The sequence below is a fragment of the Cryptomeria japonica genome, chromosome 10 (genome assembly GCF_030272615.1).
Source record: "Cryptomeria japonica chromosome 10, Sugi_1.0, whole genome shotgun sequence".
Classification (NCBI taxonomy): domain Eukaryota; kingdom Viridiplantae; phylum Streptophyta; class Pinopsida; order Cupressales; family Cupressaceae; genus Cryptomeria; species Cryptomeria japonica.
This window is the reverse complement of record NC_081414.1, coordinates 43,106,856-43,128,414: the sequence shown is the minus strand read 5'-3', so window position 1 is coordinate 43,128,414 and position 21,559 is coordinate 43,106,856. Positions and strand designations below refer to the sequence as shown.

Below are 21,559 nucleotides of genomic sequence, written 5' to 3'. Positions count from 1 at the left end.
AGAGCTCTCATTCCTCCATTTAAAGATCCAAGTCTTTAGTATCAAACTTATAGACATTTTACTAAGAATCTAATCTTCATATCTGGTCATTTTATCAAGCATTTAGTCTCTCTTTGAATAGAAATAATCTAATAAAATGTATTTCTATTATCATAATAATCATATTTAGCTAGTATATCATGTTAGGATAGTTCTTTTTATTAATTCTTTCATCTTAATCATCATATACATGCTAGTTTAATTCATACTTGTTAATATCATGCACATTTAGGATTGCATTCATGTTAGATTGATCAAACATCCCTCATTCTCATGATTGTCATCCCTAAGTCACTTTGCTCAGTGATCTGAGAGCAAAGGCATTGGCTTGAGGGGTCTTGTGAGATAGAGAACAATGGAACATCCCTTGGGAAGTTGAGTTATTCCATATAACTCCATAACTTGCACCAATAGTCCCATTGGTGTATGGACTAGTCCTGAATTCGTATTTTCCAATTCATCACCCCACTTTTCCCACACACAATAACATTCTTTCGTTTATAATCCATAATAGAGGTGCTAGGCAGAGTGCTTGGTTCTACAATTGGTTTCTTATCTTCTCTGGATGTCTGCACATTAACCTTAACCACTTCTTCTATCTTACTTCCATCATTAACCTCTTCTTTATTCATTGTTTCTTCCTTATTCTCACTTTTGTTTTCAACTTATTTTCATCCTTACTATCATCCTTACTATCTACCTTGTTGACTGCTGGTTCAAATATACTTTGTTCATGCCTTGTTCCTGTTCCAGTTTTGGTTCCTATTTATGCTTCTGCTTCTACCGGTATCTCAATATTAAGCTGAGTATCATCAGGGATGGTTTCTCTTTTTCTTAACTTCAGCTGATTCCTTATCCATGACAATGTTAAAGTCTCGAGTGTCCACATTCATAGTAAAAAGAATGTCTGACTCCAGATCTATGTCATCTTTAATCATTTCCTCTGCCTTCTCTTCAGGTTGACTATCAGTTTGTGCCTATGCCTCTGCAGTTATTAGTGGGGTGTCCTGTGCCGGTAGAGGAAGGTTATCCTTGACCGTGATATCAGGTACACTTCCAATTTTCCCTTTACCTTTATCAACTTTCTGATATACCTTAGCAAAAGATTTATCTACTTTCTCTATGTCCTTCTCTTCTTTCTTCTCTCTCTCAACAAAAAACATATCCCCCTTATCTGTTGTTTCATCTGCTAGTTCTTTAACTTTGTTGACCATAAGACTAACTTGTCGGTGACCACTTACAAAAATAGTTCTATTTGCCTAAGATATTAGATCATCAATTTCCTACTTGGAATTAACAGGATGAACAACTAATAGAACTTCTACCTTTAATTTCTTATCAAGTTCGATTACACACATTCTCTTTGCCTCTAATCTTAAGTATAAACATTAGGTAGAACATCTACAACTTCAATAAGAACCTTCTTGAATATGTCTAGATACAAAATAATGCTTTCCTCTATAGTACCCTTATCTGAATCCTTAAAAGAATGATAAAATTTATTCACATTACCAAGGTTACCATCTTGGGTGATTTCATTGATTAACTCTTCCAGTGAAAGAGTATCCGGTTCCTTAGGTTCAAATTTCTTCTTTGGAGTCACTTTCTTCTTAGGACCACTGGGCTCTCTTACAACCTGTTGTTTCTTTCTCTGTGTCCTTGACTTCTTGGGAGATGGAGTAGGTGTCGGTGAGGGTTTTCTTTTCTTCCTGTCCACTCTCTTGAATTCGGTTGCCTGATCAGTGTCAAAATCAGATGAAGTAGCCACAGGGGAAACGTGAGCTACCAGTTTCTGATTTGATTGACTTTCTTTCAAGCCAAGATTCATTAATCCTTCTTTAACATCCTTTACCAACTTAGAAGCATCTTTCATTAGTTTCTCTCTTTTCTTCCTCTGCTTTTGCATGTCTACTTCCTTCTCAATTGTTTATGCATTTCCAAAAATTTTCTTTGATGGTTCCAGTGGAGAATCTAAGATTATTCTAGCATATGAATCTAAGATGTGAGAATCCACCTCATATCCCATTTTAGTAATCCAAACAGTCCTGGTCTAACTGCCTTCGTCCAAATTTCATCTCTTTTCACTACAAAGCATATTTGTTTATCATATTTATCCATAATGCTTTGGGGAATCCTTTCCCTTTGTCTCATTTTAGCTTGGAAATTCTTGAAATAGTCTTTCACCAACTCATCACCATCAGATCCCATACCGGTAAATGCCTCCTTTATCTGTTTTCCAACAAAAATATCATAGGCAAAATCCTTATGTCCTATACCGGGAATCTCTTTTGAAAAGTAAAGCATTAAACACACAATCAAACTTCCAAATTTAAAGGTTCCTTTCTTATCACCTTTGATTTTGTGCAAATTCTCTAACAGTTCATCCTTTAACCATTCATAGATGTCAATTTTAGCATTGTTTAATATCATCTCATGAGCACTATGAATGCAGGAACTAGATACATAATTCAACCTATTAGTATGAGCAAATTTATAACCAATGATCATACTTGCAAATTTAACATTGTTATCCTTTATATCATTGACCCTAAGTGACCTGTTGTCAAATGTAGCTCTGGTTAAGCTCATAACCTCTTTGTTTGGGATTTTCTTCTTCTTGTCAGGCCTAGTGTTGGTGGATGGTAAACCAGTAATAGCCCTTATAGCTTCCTTAGTAATCTTAAAAACTGAGTCCAACCACATAAATTCACCATGAACCCTGCTAAGAACATAGCAGACGGTTGCATCTGATAATTCTGACATATGGAGGATATCAATGAAACCTAAATCCTCAACTACCTTGTGTTCCGGTTTCACTACCCCATTCTTGTCAGTGATAACATTCATGTATGTAATAACCCACCTTACTTAACCCAACAAAATTTGACCACTTTTTTTATTTTTATTTACTTTAATCATTTGTGTTTGATTCAATCACATACTCTGGGCATCCATCCATTAGGATTAGGCATTCATCCATCCGGGATGAGCATCTAACCATACAGGTTAGGCATCTGTCCGTATGGAGCAGGAGGTTTCATCTATCCAATACGAGATAGGCATCTACCCATACGGGGTAGGCATCTATCCAATTGGGATAGGAGGTGCTCTGGCCAGAGACTTAGACTCATCGGGACCATTTGGGTCCTGAGCCACTCACTAAGTACTACACTCTTCTAATAGGAGTGCACCGAGGTTGCCATCCTTAGGAGAAATTAAAATAACATAATACAAGCTTGAATTCTGCCTCGGAATTTGGCTTAAAGCCTCGGGAAGTCAAGCGAATCCATACGGGATTCCTTCCGAGTATGCATTGAATTACTTTTTCTTTTTTATTATAATTATCTTTCAAAATAGGATTCTACTCAATCCTTCTTCTTACCAAAACTAGACCCCACCCACGGACGCCTAAGTACTAGGGACAACTCCATCCCTAGACTGCCTACATACCCGTTTCAGCACAAGATCAAGGCGTAAAGTATGTAGTTCTATTTTCTACTCTATGGTTTGATGTAAACTGATTAGTGGGTACGCAACCCTTTCTAGGGTCAATGTCCCAGACAATTTCTCTGCGGTTGCTACCCACGGTGGTAGCACTTAAGCAAAGGCTCAAGATGGCCTATTGCTTGTGGCCTAAAACAACTAGATCCTAATACCTATCATAAGCGTCACCCTTGACCAAATTGTCAATCGTCAACTAATCTTCAAGATTAAATCAATTTCATAAAAGCATTTCACTCAATCAACCTTAAGGGGGTTTACTATGGTTTAACTCAGCGGATGTAAAATCATTTAAGGATTATCTTATTAGATTATCGATCCAAGGGGGATTACCCGCCCCTTGGATTTTAACTTCCAAGTGTCCTTATTACTCCCCGATGATTTATAGGGATGATGCCACAGACGTCGTTGATGCATCTTTATTAGGCGTTAAGTGCAGTAGTTCAACACGACGACATTACCCATAAGCGTGACCTAGAGGCACTATATATATACCGAACGCTGCTAAATTTTGGTTTTCCGCCTTCCTTTATTTAGTTTTCTAACTAAGAAGCTATGAAAAACATCATGCTTGAAAACAATTATGAATTGAACGTGCATAATTAGACATTGCAAAGCTTAATTAATTGAAATAACTACTTGATGAACCATGTGGAATAGAACCATAACTAGATTATTTAATATTCAAAACTTGAAATATAACTCGCATAATAACGGCAATTATGAAACTCGCATATTAATAATTAACGTGTAACTTGCATGAAGATGAAGAAAATGTAACTTTGTCATCAATAAATGCAAGTAATGTATAAGTAATTCGCATGAAGCAAGGATAGTGTAAGTTACATGCAAGGTTAAGCAATGTGTTGATTTCTATCATGAGAATAATCGCTTATAAAGTCACTAGTCCCAAAAATAGCAATTAGCTTAGACATTTGGTTCAAATCATATTAATATGAATTAATTGCTAAGTGAATCTTAAATAGTTGGTGAAATTCTAATTATAAATTTTGATATAATTTAATTTACAAATTATAAATTTGCTAAAGGTAAATTAATTATAAATTTACTAAGGATGATTAAATTTTAAATTTACCTAAGTTACACTTTTATTAAACTAAAATTTGGATAAAGAAAAAGTTAATAAAACTAAGTTGTTATGGGTTTTAAATTTCTTGAAGTGGCTTTTTGAAGTCAAGTGGAGTGGGGCCCACGGGTCCCATCACCACTGCGGACCTGCGGGTGCAGGCCCGCAGTGATGAGGGGACCGCCATGGTCCCCTCCACTACCCTGCGGTTACCTTAATACCACCTCCCCCTGCACGTTGCCCGATAAATATTTCGTGCATAAAGACTTGCTTAACTCATTTATTTATTACCTTTTTTTTTGGTATATATATATATATATATAGTTTTTCATTCCAATTTATTTAATAGCATAAGAGAGGAATATATAAACAAATATATGTATAAGAGAAATGTTAATGTAAAAAATTGAGAATAAGAATTTAATCACAGGGATGAAATAACACAGAGAAATAAATTTGTTTCAGCATTGTACAGATAACTAAAAAAAAGTAGATGATTATGCTAAGATAAACAAAGCTTTCAAAGAAAGATTTTCAGGAACTAATATTCACAGAGAGAGATTTATACTTTATTTCCACAGAGAATAATGAATACAGTGAAGTTTATATTTTATTTCTAGACGTTTTTCTGTTCATAGAGAAGTAAGACTGCTCTTAGCAGAGAATGAATTAAATTAAGGAATTAAGATTTACATACAAATGATCAAATCTACATTCAGAGAGAGAAATGGGTTTTTATTCACAAGAATTTTTTTTAAATAACTTCATATACAGATGATCAAACTTATATTCACACAGAGGTAAGATTATTCACAGGGAAGTAAGATTTAATTAAAGAAATAAGATTTACATTCAGATTTCCATTCCAAGAGCGAGAGTAATGAATTTAAGAGAAGAATAATAAGGAACAAGATTCATACACAAGTGATTATCATTTAATCACACAGAGAAGAGTTTAATCTCAGAAAAAGAAATTTAAATAAGGGGGAAATATGATTTTTGTACAGATCTAGAAATTTTTTTTGGAAAAGCAAAAGCAAGATCTGATATATATTTTTTCTAAAGAAAATTAAATAAATAATAAAGCTATCTTTTGCATGCATTATATGAAAAGTACTTTTATCAATATTTATCTCTAAATAAGAAGTAAAGATTTACAATCTAATAAATTTTTTTTATATAAAAGAAGATCTAGAAGCTATATATATATATTGGTAATACAAATTTCTCATATGTAAATGAGAGATGACAAAAGAAGAGAACCTGGCTTATCGAAGCTCGATGTTGAATCCTCTCCAATCTTCTAGCTATCTTTTTTAGATCCTTCCTTGCAACTTGAGAGAAATCTTCAAGAACAACTTAACAATCCTACAACGAAAATGAGACTACCAAAGAAGATCCTACTACTAACAAGAAGGAAACTTGGGAAATTTTCTTCAAAACATAATCAACTCCCTCTTTTGAAAACTTGCATACAATATATAGGAAAAATCCCTTAATTCCACTATCTAGAGAAATTAATTAAGAATGAGATTCTTTTCCAATATTGGACCCATGCAAAATTGATTAATATCTTAGTGGGGGAGTTACATGCAAGGTATTGGAGATTCCTCTAGAAGCTTCTAATTTCTCCTACAACATGTGCCATAATTGGGAATAAAAATAAATAATGCCTTTTGAATTATATTCTCCAAGTGTGTATGTGGGTCCATTATTTATTCTTTAATAATATTCATTCAATTATTTTCAATAGCTCAACCAAAAATATAATAGAATTGTATCAAATCAAAAAGTGATAAATGAGGGTTGTGACAATGTACATGTTCTTCAAATCTTCAGACCCTAAACTCTCTATGTTACAATGTATGTATGCCATAGGATCTTCAACAAATGCAACTCCCTTCGGGATTCTAGAAAATGCACCAATGGAGTCATCTAGTTTTGCTATCTTAGCAATGATTTTGAAAATGGGTCTAGGTCGTTTTATGTTCTCCACAATGGTAGGGTTTGCTATGAATTCAGGAACGGAGGATGAAGAAGCCATTGCGAAAGATAAATACCTTTTAACTGAGAAATCCTTGAATGCTCTGAAAGACCTTTGCTGCTTTGCCTTTAGAATGCCTTTGCTTGATTTTTCTCTCTTCAAATTCTTGGATGCTTAGTGAGTTGAAATGAGAAGTTACAATGCCTTTATAACCAAAAATTAACTTACAACTGCAATAAATGCTTCGCCGGTGAAGTGAAAACTCCACATATCTGCTGGTAAAGAAGAATTATAACTTCTTACCACCAACCGAGGGTAAATGCATGAATTTCAATTTGTTGCCTTACCCCTAATGATTATTCCTTAGTTAGATGAAGAATCTCCTGTTGGTGCAGGATTACCCTGTTCTGCCGGTGCAGAGACAGATTCATCAATTCTCCGATCTCTCTTCCTAATCCATTGTTTAGAAAATTCTTGCTTGATTTCAGTCACCTTTTCTTTGCTTTTGTCATTAGATCCCTTAATGTTTGCCAGTACAGTCTTACTTCTTAAAATTTTGCAATATGCCCAATCTTGTTACATGCATAACAAGTTACATTGTTTCTCTGAATAGCTTTTCCATAACCTTGATAGGTTTGAGTTCTGTATTGATTAGATAAATGTCCAAATCTACCACAAACATATCATTTCACATTGATTCTGCAATTGTCTGAGTTATGACCATTTTTATTGCATTTGGAACATTGACCGGTGGGTAATTTTGTATTCTGATTATTCTAAATCTGCACTGATTTTCTCTATGACCAAATTTGTTGCAATTAAAACATTTCTCATTGAATTTATAAGCATTAGGTTGCCTTACCGGTTTGCTGTGATCATGATTGTTTGCAGTCCCAGAACTTTCTCCATTTTCAAATCCAAGTCCAATTGTTTCTCCATCAGGTTTCTGACTTTTCAACATATCATCAAGATTATTTGAACTCTTCTTGAATTTGTCTTTGTATTCATTTGTAGTGACCAACTCACCTTCCAAAGTGTTAACTTGTCTCATAAGTTCTTCTTTGTCATGCTGCATGTGAATCAAATCTTTTTTAAGCATATCATTTTCATAACTAAGCCTTAGAGATTCATTTGATCTTTCATTAATTCTTCTAGCCAAATCTTCCTCATTCCTCTTTCTATCTTCAATATCCTTGCATAGTCTCATGGTTAAATCTTGCATCTCATTCTTCATGTTACTGTTCTCTTGTCTCAATTTCTCTGCAATATCTCTGAGAGTTTCCTTTTCTTCACCATCTTTATTTTGCAATTGCACATGTAATTTTTTTCTCTTATTCTTTGCTATAACCAGGTTATCTTGAAGTGCTTTGATGAATTCCCGAGCAGTTCTGAGTTCATCTTCCAGTTTGATATTTTTCAATTTTTCTGCATCAAAATCTTAAAGAGCTCCTTCCAGCTGTTGTCTCAAACTTTCCATCGGTACTGGTTTCAGAATCTTCCTCAAGGTGTTAGGCTTCTGCAAATAGAGGACTAGGCTCTGATACTAATTGCTTGTTTGCAACTTTATAACCCAAATTAATATATCGGTAAGCAAATAGTAATGCAGTAAAGAAAAACAAAAGTATAACCATCAATGCACACCATAACACAAATATTTTTGGCAAGGAAACCCGGTAGGGGAAAAACCTCGGTGGGATTTGTGACCCATAATATTTACTCACTGACCAATATGAATAAATATTACTTATACAATAGGGGCCTGCACATGCAGGAAAGGCAACAACCTAGAGATCACTGCTCAATCACAAAAAGGAGTCCCACTGACTACAATTGGATGGTTAAATCCAATGACAATGTACTGCTCAAAATAACATCTGCAATGCTGGTTATTCACTCTCATATATCGCTTACATTCATTACCTAATTCCCTTTTTAAAATGACCTACAAGATTTCATACATATATGAGTCTTTACAATACATCATGTCGGCTATAAAATATAATCACAATACAAAACAATATTATTTCCATGTCGGCTTAGAGTGCCGATGTGATCTACTGTTGGTGTAGACTGGATGTCGGTGTGAATAAACTTGTAGTGCATGCCGGTGCCGGTAGATGATGTATGTTGTCGATGTAACCTGTGAATCATGTTACCAGTTGGTTGCCATCAATGACAACATCAACCATTCTCATCTGAGTGTATAATGCCAACATAGACCCCGATGCATCTCAACACTTCACTCATTTGCATGATTGGTTCACAGACTTCTCACATTTCATTGATCTTATCATTTTTGGAGGGAGGTGAAGTGTATACTATTGTCAGCAAGGGCAACGTTCATAGACAGTCTAGTGTGAGTAATCTCATATTCCTCGATGTATACTACATTCTTGGAATGGAACTAAACCTTCTCTCTGTGAGCTAGATTATGCGGCACTCTCCTCAGCTTGATGTGGTATTCAGTTCACACAAGTGTTCGATATTGATTATGTGACTCACACTACTGTGGTTGTTGGCATCAAGGATCATGGTCTATACAAACTTGTGGATATGGGTGATTCTCTGGAGCATGCCTTTGCAACTAAATCATCTTATATCAGCAATCTCTCGCATCAATGGTACAACCACCTGAACATTCATTATCTTGCTCAACTTGTTCAGGAAAATTTAGTTCATGGCTTACATGAGATTCAAACTCAAAATCAACAAGTTTGTGGAGCTTGTCAGGCTGGGAAGCAACACATGACACCATTCAAAGATGGTGACTCATGGCGAGCCTCCAAGGTACTATAGTTGGTACACACTGATGTATGTGGACCAATGAATACCCCTTCTGTTATTGGGTCCAGGTATTTCTTACTTTTTATTGATGATTTCAGTTGTAAAATATGGGTGTACTTTCTTAGACAGAAATCATAGGTGTTTACTGTATTCCAGAAGTTTAAGGCCTTAGTAGAGAAAGATTCTGGTTGTCCCATAGTTTCTCTTAGTCAGAGAATGGGGGGAGTTTTTTTCTACTACTTTCTCCAACTTCTGTGATACTCATGGCATCAAACACCAATTAACCACACCTTACATTCCTTAGTAGAACAACATTGTAGAGCATTGCAACCACACCATCACTGAGATGGCTAGGTCAATGTTGGAACATAGGAGTGTTCCCAAGAAATTGTGGGCATAAAAATTATACACTACAGTCTATTTCCTTAATCGGTCTCCCACATAGGTTGTTAAAGAGACGATTCTCGAGGAAGCCTAGACTAGTTGCAAACCTAGGATTAGTCATTTTAAAGTCTTTGGCTCTTTAGCATATGTATGGATTCTAGATGACAAGCACTCTAAGTTGGATTATAAGAGTCAAAAAATTATGTTCACGGGGTATAGTGACAACCATAAGGCTTACCGAACTGACTGATGTAGACACTAATTGTCTCATCTTCATTTGTGATTTTGTCTTTGATGAAGAACGAGGACCTTTTTAACTATCACCGTCTATGCAAAATTATGAGGATCAACCTTTGAAGGCTTTTGATTTGGGTGTTCGTCTTCCATTATGTTCACTTGATGGGAGGGACAATGCAAAATCTGAATTTGATGATGCTTAACCCAATTTTCCTCCAGATGATATTGATCTTCCACCTATTGAACCTGTTCCAGTTATTCCTCTTGCATCTAATGTTGGTCTTACTCTCCAGCCTAAATGGTGGGCTAAGACCATAAGTGATCTTCATCCTGATGAGCTCATCGAGCGTATATCATCCAAAAACAAGAGCAAACAACAAAATACAGTCAACTTTGCTTGCATGGCCAACATTCATAGTATTTTTGAGCCCCAAACATATTCTAGGGCTAAGAATTCCTGAGTGGGAAAAGGCTATGGAAGTTGAACACCAGAGTCTTTTGAAAAATAACATGGGTCCTTTATGATCTTCCTCCAAGGAAGAAGACCTTTAGTTACAAATGGGTATATGAGGTTAAGTAAAAAACTGATGGAACCCTTGTCAAGTACAAAGCTCATCTTGTTTCTAGGGGATTATCATAGATTGAAGGCATTGACTATGAGGAGACTTTTGCTCCTACAACCAAGATGAGTACCATATGGCTTGTCCTTGCCTTAGCAGCTCACTTTGGTTAGGAAGTCCATTAGATGGACGTTAAGAGTGCATTCCTCAATGGTTAATTTCATGAAGAAGTCTACATGACATAGCCTCCACGGTTCAAGGTTGTTGGAAAAGAACAACAAGTGTGCAAACTGGTGAAAGCACTTTATGGCCTGAAACAAGCTCCTTGGGCTTGGTACATCAAAATTGACAAGTACCTCACAAATCATGGCTTTCAGAGGAGTCCCTTTGATTCTAATCTGTATGTCAAAAACACTGGTGGTGTGATGCTTATTCTTGTTGTCTATGTTGATGACCTCGTTATCATTGGCAATTTGATACTTTTGATCGATCAGATCAAACAAAGTTTGTGCCAGTCCTTTGACATGACAAACTTGGGACTTCTACAGTATTGCTTAGGTGTTGAAGTTTGGCAGACTGAAGGCAGCATCTTCATATCTCAGTTAAAGTATGCCCATTGTCTATTGGACAAGATTCAGATTGCAAGATTGCAACCTTGCATCCACACCTATAGAGAAAGGGTTGAAGCTGACAACCAAATAAGCTTCACCTATGGTGAATAAATCAACATTTAGACTGGTGGGCAGTCTCATCTACTTTATTGATACTAGGCCTGATCTCAGTTTTACAATGAGCTACATTTCATGCTTCATGACAACCCCCAAGGTTGATCATTGGGTAGCAGCAAAGCGTGTGCTACATTATGTTAAGGGCACTTTTGATTTTGGTCTTCTGCACAACAGAAGTCACAATCTAAGACTCATTGGTTTTACAGACTCAAATTAGGCAAGTTTTGTTGATGACAAAAAATCAACATATGGGTATGTTTTTAGTTTGGGATCTGGTGTAGTCACATGGACTAGTAAGAAGCAATCAGTAGTGGCTCTTTCCTCGACATAAGCAAAGTATCGAGGAATAGTTAAGGCGACTTGTGAGGCAGATTGGTTTTAGAGGATGCTTTCAGACATGTAGATGTCTCAAGTAGGTCCTACTCCCCTTTACTGTGACAATCAAGGGGTACTCAAACTGGCCAAGAATTCGATCTTCCACGAGAGAATCAAGCATGTTGAACTTCATTGTCACTTCATTCAGAAGCTGGTTGAAGATAAATCAGTTCAATTGCTGTATGTTTTGATAAAGGATCAAACAACATATATTCTCACCGTCTGTGAGCCCAGACAAGTTTGTAAAATTTAGGGGGTAACTTGGTGTAGTTGACAAATTGACCATTAAGGGAGGGTATTAGAATAATATCTTAATAATTATTTAGTTGATGGTCAATAATGTAATTTATTGTACATATTAGATAGTTTCTATTTTCTTCAGTTTGCGATTGTTTCGTAATAGAAATATCATCTTTGTAATTGCTATATGTGCATCTTCATTCACTTAATAAATTATGCAATTACCATAACAATCTAATGCAAGAGGACTAGATCCAAAAGAAAGAAAAAAAATACTTTCCTAACAAATCTTTGGTTTGATGATGAATGCAAGTTAGCAAAAAGAAATGTACGAGAAAGTGGATGGACAATGAAAGTAAGAATGAGTATTAAAAATTGTTAAGGTGTAAAAAAAAAAATATGTGAACATAAGAAGGGTGGAGTTGTTACCCTTGAAAAAAAAATCCCAATATATTTTGGATAGAGGTGCAACAAAAGAGAAAACAAATAGAAAACAATATCACAAGTTTCAATTGCTTAAATACGAAAAGATGTTATATGAAAGCAAACAAGATAAACATGGACCCTTGGTAATCAATGCAACTATTGAACTTTCACCATTGAAGATATCAAACAAGTTATAAAAAGGTTGGCTAGGAGAAAGGCACATGATATGGGTTGTAAGTAGAGTATTAAAAATGGAGCATTGAGGTCCTTGCACCTCATATCAATCATATCTTCAATAATGTCACTTAAGAGGGTTTCCCAGAAAATTAGATAACCAATGTTGTGATTCCTCTTCACAAAAGTGATAATATAAATAATCCAACAAATTGTTACACTATTATTGTCACTCCCCTCCTTAGAAAGCTTTTTGGAAGCATGATTGAACACAAGATTAGTAGTTGGACAGACATGGAAGGAAAAAGAGCTAAAGGACATGCTGGTTTTAGACAAAAATATTCCACTATTGACCATGGTGTTACCCTTAGGTTCTTGGTTAAAAAATAATGGAATATCTTAGGGGGCGAGGCGTTTTGCTGTTTTGTAGACTTTACAAAAGCCTTTGATAGAGTATCATGTGATAAAGTATGGAATAGAATGGAGGAATTGGGGTTCCCAAATGTGCTTAGAGTTACGATACATAGGCTATATGAGAAAGTCAAGGTTGAAATTAGAATATCAAATGGAATGTTAGAATGTTTTGGTAGTTGGTGTCAAACAAGGTTGCCCACTTTCCCCAACTTTGTCTGGGCTATATATTGATAACTTAAAAGAATGACTAACCGAGACTAGTGGGGAGGGAGTTTAGTTGGTTAAATATGTAATAAAGTTAATTCTATATGTAGATGATCTCATCCTAATTACTAAAACAACAAATGGTTCGAGGGAACACTTGAAGACACATGAAGCCTTTTGTCAGGAGGTAGGGATGCAAGCAACTATTAGTAAGGCCAAAGTGATGATCTTCTCTTTCAAAATAAATAAAAAGATAAAAAAACTTTATTTTTGAAGGTAGTGTTGGAAGTGGTGAACACATACAAATATCTTGGACTTGATTTCCACAACAAACTTAATCAGGAAACATGTAGAGCAAAAAGAATTCGAGGATGATGGAAAGGACTATATCGTGTAGGAATACATAGCTATGGGATTGGACAACTAAGAGAATGCTTTTTGATTTGCTAGTCACCCTGGTGATCCTATACAAGTGCAAAATTTAGAGCAGTAGTATGTCAGATAACAATGGAGACAAGGAAAGAATTAAAAAACATTTAATCATAAGCAGTCTCAAAATTAAATATGCTATCCCATATGAGATCTATTGGTAGAAATTGGTACCTATCCTTTATAAGGATTGGCAATGGTTTGTTTGGTAAGTTACCTAAAGAAGACTCAAAATATGGAAAAACACTGTTGGCCTAAGATGGTTATGGAGGAAAGACTAGATAGAAGGAAAAACACATGGATGAAACAAAATGACAAATAGATGAAAAAATTGGATGTTTAATATACAAGAATGTCCTAACACCAACAAAGAAATACAAAAATTTGTGAAGGAAATCTTTAGGAGTACCTTATGGACAAAAAATAGATGTAAAAATGTATATTATATGAAGAATTCAACCATACAAGAGACTGTGAGGAAAAAATCTAAATATGGACGAATATTAAATGGAGAGCAAAGATGTTGATAGCTCAATTAAGAACTAGCTCCCATCACTTGAGGTGTGAAACAGGTAGATGAATGATACCTAAAGAAGAGTAGGAAAAGAGGATATGCATATTTTGCAATATGAGAGTAGTAGAGGTAGAGTGATATTTTATCATGGAATGTGAGTGACATTCGTGTCAATCGAAAAGGCAAATTAAGAAGGCATTTTGAAAACGGATAATTTAAACATTCTATTTGAAAAACAAAAAGAGAGAAAACAACAAACCTATTGATCAAAATTTAATATGAAAGAACAAACCTAGAGAAGGAATTACAAAGAGAAAGCAAACTGAGAACAATATTATAGATGTGCAATGGTTGGAATATGCTAAGCTTCTTTACGAGAGGTCACATGAGAAGAACTCCCCCCCCATTGTGAACACTTCGGTGGAGCTATTCACGGTTGAGGATATCAAACAAGGAATAAAGAATTTAGCAAGTGGTAAGGCGAGTGATATTGATGGGCTGCAAGCTGAATTCTTAAAGCGGGGAGTGGAACTTCTCACTCCTCACATAAAGGGTATCTTCAATAGTGTCACTTGAGATGGTTTTCCGACAGATTGGATGACTATCGTGGTTATTCCCCTTTTTGAAAGGGGATACAAATAATCCATCTAACTATCACACTATCATGGTCAACCCCCTTCTAGGCAAACTTTTTGGGAGCATGGTAGAGTGTAGAATCAACAGATGGGCAGAAAATGAAGGAAAAAGAGCCAAAGGTCAAGCGGGTTTTAGATGTAAGCACTCTACCATCGATCACTGCATCACTCTTCGACATTTGATAGAGAAAATATGGGACAATCAAGGGGAAGAAGGATATTGCTGTTTTGTGGACTTTAAGAAAGCCTTTGACATGGTGCCTAGAGACAAGCTATGGAATAGAATGGAAGAATTGGGTGTTCCTGACATGTATAGAGTTGCAGTGCATAGACTTTATGAGAAAGTTAGAGCTAAAATCTTAACTACTGAGGGAATGTCTGAATGTTTTGGTAGTGATATTGGCGTTAAACAGGGATGCCCTCTATCCCTGACTTTATTCGGTTTGTACATTGATAAATTAGAAGCATGGATGAACAAAATAGAGGGAGAAGGCGTCCAACTTGCGGAATATGTGGTGAAATTACTTCTATATGCGGATGATCTTATCCTCATGGGATCAGAGAGCACTTAAAAGCACTAGAGAACTTTTGTCAGGAGGTAGGGATGCAGGTGAACATTACTAAAGCCAAGATCATGATTTTCCCTCTAAGAAAGAAAAGCAAATTACCTTCCTCTTTAATGGCAACTCGCTGGAAATTGTGAGAGAATACAAATATCTAGGGATTGACTTCCACTATAAGCTTAGTTGGGAGACTTGTAGAGCGAAAAGGATACAGGGAGGGTGGAAAGCTTTGTTTCTACTCCAAAATAGGTGCAGAAAAGTTGAATTGTGGGATTGGAAAACCAAGAATACTCTTTTTGGTTTGTTGGTTATGCCGGTTGTTCTATATGGTTGTGAGTTTGGGGAGGTAGCATGTCAAACTATGGATGAAGACAGCCAGAGAGGATTCAAAAGCACTTAATCACAAGCAATCTCAAAGTTAAAACCTCAGTGCCATATGAGATCCTTTTAGCGGAACTAGGTACTTTCCCATTGGAGGCTTCAGCGATCACCAGGTTAATAAGTTATCTAAAGAAGGTGAAATCATGGATAATCAACAGTGGCTCAAAATCGTCATGGAAGAGGGACTTAACCGTAGGCAGAAAACTTGGATGAAACAAAACAATAAGTGGTTGAACAAATGGAACATCAAGTTGCACGAATGTCTGAATACCAATGAGGAAATTAAAAAGTTGGTCATAGGAAAGTTTCAAAATGCTATGTGGAATAATTGTATTGGTCGAAAAAAGAAGTACTACATCAAAGAGTTTAACCCAAATTGGGATCATGGAGAGAAAGCATACTTAGGGGCAGTTATTAAAGGCAAAGTGAGACTGTTAGTGGCTCAATTGAGGACATGTTCGCATCATCTCAGGTGTGAAATGGGTAGGTGGAAAAGGCCCAAAGAGTTATGGGAAGAGAGAATTTGCTTGTTTTGCGAGATGGGTGCTATTGAGACCGAATGACACTTTCTCAGTGAGTGCACGACTTATGATGATATTCATGCTGAATACGAGTGCATCTTGAAAAGTGACAACATGCATCATTTATTTGGCGAGGATAAGATCAATCACTGGTAGTTTTTTGGTCAAGATTCAAAGCAAGAGATCTGACATAGAAAAGATTATGAAATCATCCTAGACTGTAATTTCTTGGTCCCATAGACTGATTAGTCTTGTGGACGTTAATAAAATCATTAATCTCGTAGACGTAAAATCATTCATTCATTCATTCATATAAAAATGTTGTACATTGAGAAGTGTCTCTATTCTTAGGTCCATGGACTTCTTTGGCCTCTAAACGTTTAAATATCATCTGTTGCACATTTAGGCGTTGTTTCCAAGTGAGTTTCAATTGTGTTAGAAAAACAGAAGCCTGTTGAGCTTGGACTCCCCTTTCGATTTTGGGTTAGAAAAACAGAAGCCTGTTGAGCTTGGACTCCCCTTTCGATTTTGGGTTAGAAAAACAGAAGCCTGTTTGCATACAATGATGGAAAAGCTTGAAAACCTGCAAAGTGGGGAAGGAGAATATCTCGGCTAGGGTTGTGATTGCAGTTGGAGTCGATGCATCACATTTAATCTGGTCTGTCACCATTCCGGGTACTTGTATTGAAGACCTTTAAGTGCGCAATGGAAGAAGAACAAATCACAGCGGCACGCACCAGAGTCGGGTGGATAGGAACAGGCGTAATGGGCTCAGCCATGTGCGCTCGGGTGCAGGCCGCTGGCTACCATGTCACCATCTATGCTCGCACGCCTGCGAAAATTTCAGCTCTCTGCCTCAATGGCGCAGCCTCCGTGGAGTCCCCTAGGGCTGTGGGAGAACGGAGCGACGTTGTCTTCACCATAGTCAGCAACCCTTCCGATGTCCGCCAGGTCATATTGGGAACCGACGGGGTCCTTTCAGGTCTCGCCCCTGGCGGCATTCTCGTGGATATGACCAGCAGCCAACCCTCCCTAGCCAGGGAGATTTTTGAGCAGGCCACTGCCAAAGGCTGCGATTCTGTGGATGCACCTGTCAGTGGAGGCGACAGAGGCGCTGAAAACGGTACCTTGGCTATCTTAGCGGGCGGTCGCCGGGAAACCGTGGCTAAGCTGGAGCCCCTATTTAGGTGCATGGGTTCGGCTACTTATTTGGGCCCGCCGGGCTCCGGGCAGACTTGTAAGCTCGCAAATCAGATCACGGTGGCCGGGAGTCAGTGCGGCTTGAGTGAGGGTTTGGTTTTTGCGCGCAAGGTGGGTTTGGATGTGAGAAAGTATCTATCAGCGATCAGTGGTGGTGCGGCAGGGTCGAAGGTTATGGAGTTGGTAGGCGAGAGGATTATTGAGCGGGATTTCGCGACGGGCGGTCCTGTGAAGTATATGGCCAAAGATTTGGGTATGGCGTTGGAAGAGGGCGAGAAAAGGGAGGTTTCATTGCCCGGGAGTGCGCTGCTTGAGCAGCTTTATGTTTCTCTCAAGGCCAATGGAGGTGGAGAGCTGGGGCTTCCGTCTTTTATTACTGCATTTGAGCGCCTCAATAACCTCTCTTCTCCCCTGCCTACAAACAAATAGGTAACCCTCCTATTCTTTTCATGCCCTAGATTGCTGTCGATTTTGCAATCAGATTGGTATTCGCTGTATCTATTTTTTCATGTTTAAGAAAAACCAGTGATTTGATGTTTCAAGCTACCATTGGCAAAGTGACCATCGGATTTGATGCATATGAGTAATCTGGTTTGTATATATATGACTATTGCTTTTGGAGGACTGAGGAGGATTACAAAGGTCACCAAGGTATATTGTGGGCAATTCAAAACATGGGAGCGGTTCAACGATTTGAGTTATACTTTGTAGGCACATGTAATTTGAGTGAACAAGCCGCCTCAAAATTTTGTTTGTGTTTCATGTCATCACCACCGATACCATTTGGGTAGCCATATGAATTGTAGTGAATATAATCTTCGCCTCCGATTGCCATGGCTTCTTGTATGTGGAGGAGAGGCCTCTACTTATACTGCACACATTTAGCTTTGATTTGTTTAAATGACAGGTTCTGCACTTGACTACGTCCTGACTCTGATTGCTTTAATGTCAATGACAATAACCTGTCAAACATAATCCACATTGTTAAATTTGCTGAATGTTCATATTACCAACTGTCACACTGTAATAATATCAATAACATACCCTTCCGGCTTAACTCCATTAAAATTGCTCTCACACTCTGCAATTTCAAAACCCTTGCCTGCAGTCAATGCAAAGCAACTTTTCCTGTATTGAAGGAGACTGTGCAGTGGAGTTAAGTTCGTTTTTGGCTGTTGAGGCCCCTTTATGCTTGTTAAAAACTCTCCGTTTCATTGTCTCACAGCGTTTTCTATGCGTGTTCAAAAGTCTCCCTGTTTCATTGTTTTACGGTGCTTTCTTTGCAATGGCCTAATGTAATATATAAATACTACGCGATTCTTATAATGAGGAACTTTTTTGAAATGTTCTATTAGCGATTTTCAAAACCCCAATGATTATGTTCAAGAACTATTAGCATCCAACCCTAGTTGTATGTCTGGACGTTTCAATATGCTGTTTCAATAGAATTTATGGGACTCTCTTAATGCATGTTGCTTCATTTATATTGCATCTACTAGGTGTTTTATCGTTACATAAATTTGTTAGTGTGTCAAGATATAAACTTGTCATTATTTAGTAGCAACAGGGATTATTTTTAAAGTCAAGACTGATTTGAGATATGTCTTGCATAAAATCCCAATTGCTATACATCTAATTGACAAGAGGAATATTTGCTCCTAGAACCAACCTTACAGTAGCCTATATGAATACTTTCTAACACCAATCAGTGCAGATTATGGTTGTAAGAGATATTAACAAATTAATTTATAATATTAAAGAAAGTCCATCGACCAATGATGCATCTGTTGGCTCTAGAGCATCAAGAACAACAGTAAGTAGGTTAATTGTCAATGCAAATACTACAGTATTGCAATCTTAATTATCTTAATTATAGTATAAGCATACTTTAATCTTGGTCAATAGCTTATTTGTAGTTTGCTAAAACAAAAGATTTTAAATTAACCGCAGTATATAGCATCTTAGTATTTGTAAATGAAGAATAAACCAACTAAAAATCGGCAATATCAGTCCATTAAATCTCCTGTCTGGACAAAACAGTATTTTGTTGATATGGAGAGTTCGTAACAAATGGTTGCTATGTTCCTCGTTACATTCCTTATTAAGGAGCTCTTTTTAATATTGCCTGCACAAATATTTTCGATCTTAATAAGAAAATACTTATCATTATTCAGTAGCAACAGAGACTATTCTCAAGGTAAGTTTGATTTTATGTTAACAATTAAAGTTGAATGCTCAATTTATATTACATCAAACCCTAATTATTAGCAAAGTAATTAAATGCACTTTTTCAGCCCATAACATAGAAAGTGATTAAACTTACTCTTCTAACAAAGGCTTCCCCGTTTCTATACATGTCTTGCAGAAATCAAGTAACTTTTTTCTCTGTGACTTTGGTATCCAAGATAAAAGCAAAGTTATCTTCACTACAGTACTGTAACAGGAACCTGCAATAAAAAATTGAAGCATACCTCCTTACGTATATTTTGAACGTTGTAGAGATATTACATTTAAAATTTAATAAACAAAGATCTAAGCTTTCTTAAGGTTTCATATATCTGGTAGGAAGTGCAATACCCTTTGGATTCAATTTGCTAATTTGGTTAATTACATTGTTTAGCATATCTCGGAGACTAGGTGATAGAGGGACTTAAGCTACCATGCAATAACTTGCAATTATTTAACTTTTAAATTTAAAAAACAAAGTCAAAATTAGATTAGAAAAATATCACCTACAACTAGATTAGAAAAATATCACCTACAACGTATACTTCCATATTTGACACACTTTATTTGTAATTTCTCTTACAACTAGAGTTTTGAATGATCTTGATTTTTGGAGACTTGTTGGATTTCACTCTGAATCTCTCAAATTTGCATCCTATATGTAGGGGAGAGGACCCAGTAGTTGTGCACTCTAATTTCGTGCTTCCCAAAATCCTACATGGAAAATTTAAATCACTCTTAATTTTTTACAGCAGCTTACTCGGCAAGTCCCTTGCTTATAACTAAGGTTTCAGGGCCACCAACATCAAATATGATGCCATGTCAACATGCTTTTTGCCAAAGTGTTCTAAACAGCCCCCCCAAAAAGTGAAACTAATAGTCATGCAAAAGGGGGCCCATACTTGTGCAGATGATGTGGCATCACATGATTGGTTGCTTTTTACAACTAAGGGTATATTTCATCCAATTATGGGTAGTCCTAAACAACTATAAACTTTAAAGTCACAACTATTTGTGCAATGTTGTCAAAAAAATTGGACATTAAATCAACAAGTATGGGTATTAAGTCAACAATTATGATCACAACAATTAGAATGCGTTCAACTATTGGATCCTCTCCCCCTAGAAACAAATTGAAAAATGAAATCAGTAACAAACAGCATTTATTATCCATGCATTCCATAATTCTGATTACAAGAAACAAAGTGCATTCGAAAGAAACCAAACATGACATTTATTATCCACGCATTCCATAATGTTGATTATAAGAATCTAGGTGTATGCATTCCATAATAGAATGAATGAATGAAGGAGTTTTAATGACGTCCACGAGATCCAACGGTCTAAGGGACCCAGATGCTCCAAATTAGCCTAGTTTCAAGTTCTTTTCCATGGTGGATCTTCTCTTGTGAATCTTGATTAAGAGATTCACAGTTTTGTGAAGCCTTGACTCTTCAAAAAGCTCGTTCAAACTGCCCACTTTTAGCTCATTAACAAATTGGTAGTGAATGTCTTCATATGTTGCACACTCTATAATGAAATGCCATTTTGTTTCTACTACCCTCTTATTACAAGAAATGCATCTTCTTTCTTCCCAATCTTCTTTTGGCACCTTCCATCTACCTGATTCACATCTCAAGTGGTGAGATCTAGTCCTTAATTGAGCCATTAGAATTTTGGCCTTTCCATTGATTGCGGATATCAAGTATTCTTTTTCATCATGCTGCCAAGTAGGGTTGAACTTTTTAATATAGTATGCTTTTTTCCTATCTAGCTGGTTTGTCCACATGACATTCTTGAATTTCTCTAACAACCACTTTTTTATCTCCCCTTTGTTGCTAGGACAGCCATGTAAATTTATGTCCCACTTCTTCAACCACTTGCTATTTTGTGTCTTCCAAGTCTTTTTCCTATGACTTAAGTCCTCTTCAACAATCAAGTTGGGCCATTGAT

The 21,559-nt window shown here is 36.6% G+C and overlaps 1 protein-coding gene across 1 annotated transcript; it reads left to right on the top strand.

Moving 5' to 3' along the window:
* The first annotated feature begins 16,566 nt into the window (after window positions 1-16,566).
* On the top strand, window positions 16,567-17,926 carry LOC131048819 (probable 3-hydroxyisobutyrate dehydrogenase-like 1, mitochondrial). The gene has a single exon (XM_057982892.2). The coding sequence runs from the start codon at window positions 16,886-16,888 to the stop codon at window positions 17,807-17,809; it is 924 nt and encodes a 307-aa protein (XP_057838875.1). The 5' UTR covers window positions 16,567-16,885; the 3' UTR covers window positions 17,810-17,926.
* Window positions 17,927-21,559: the final 3,633 nt, after the last annotated feature.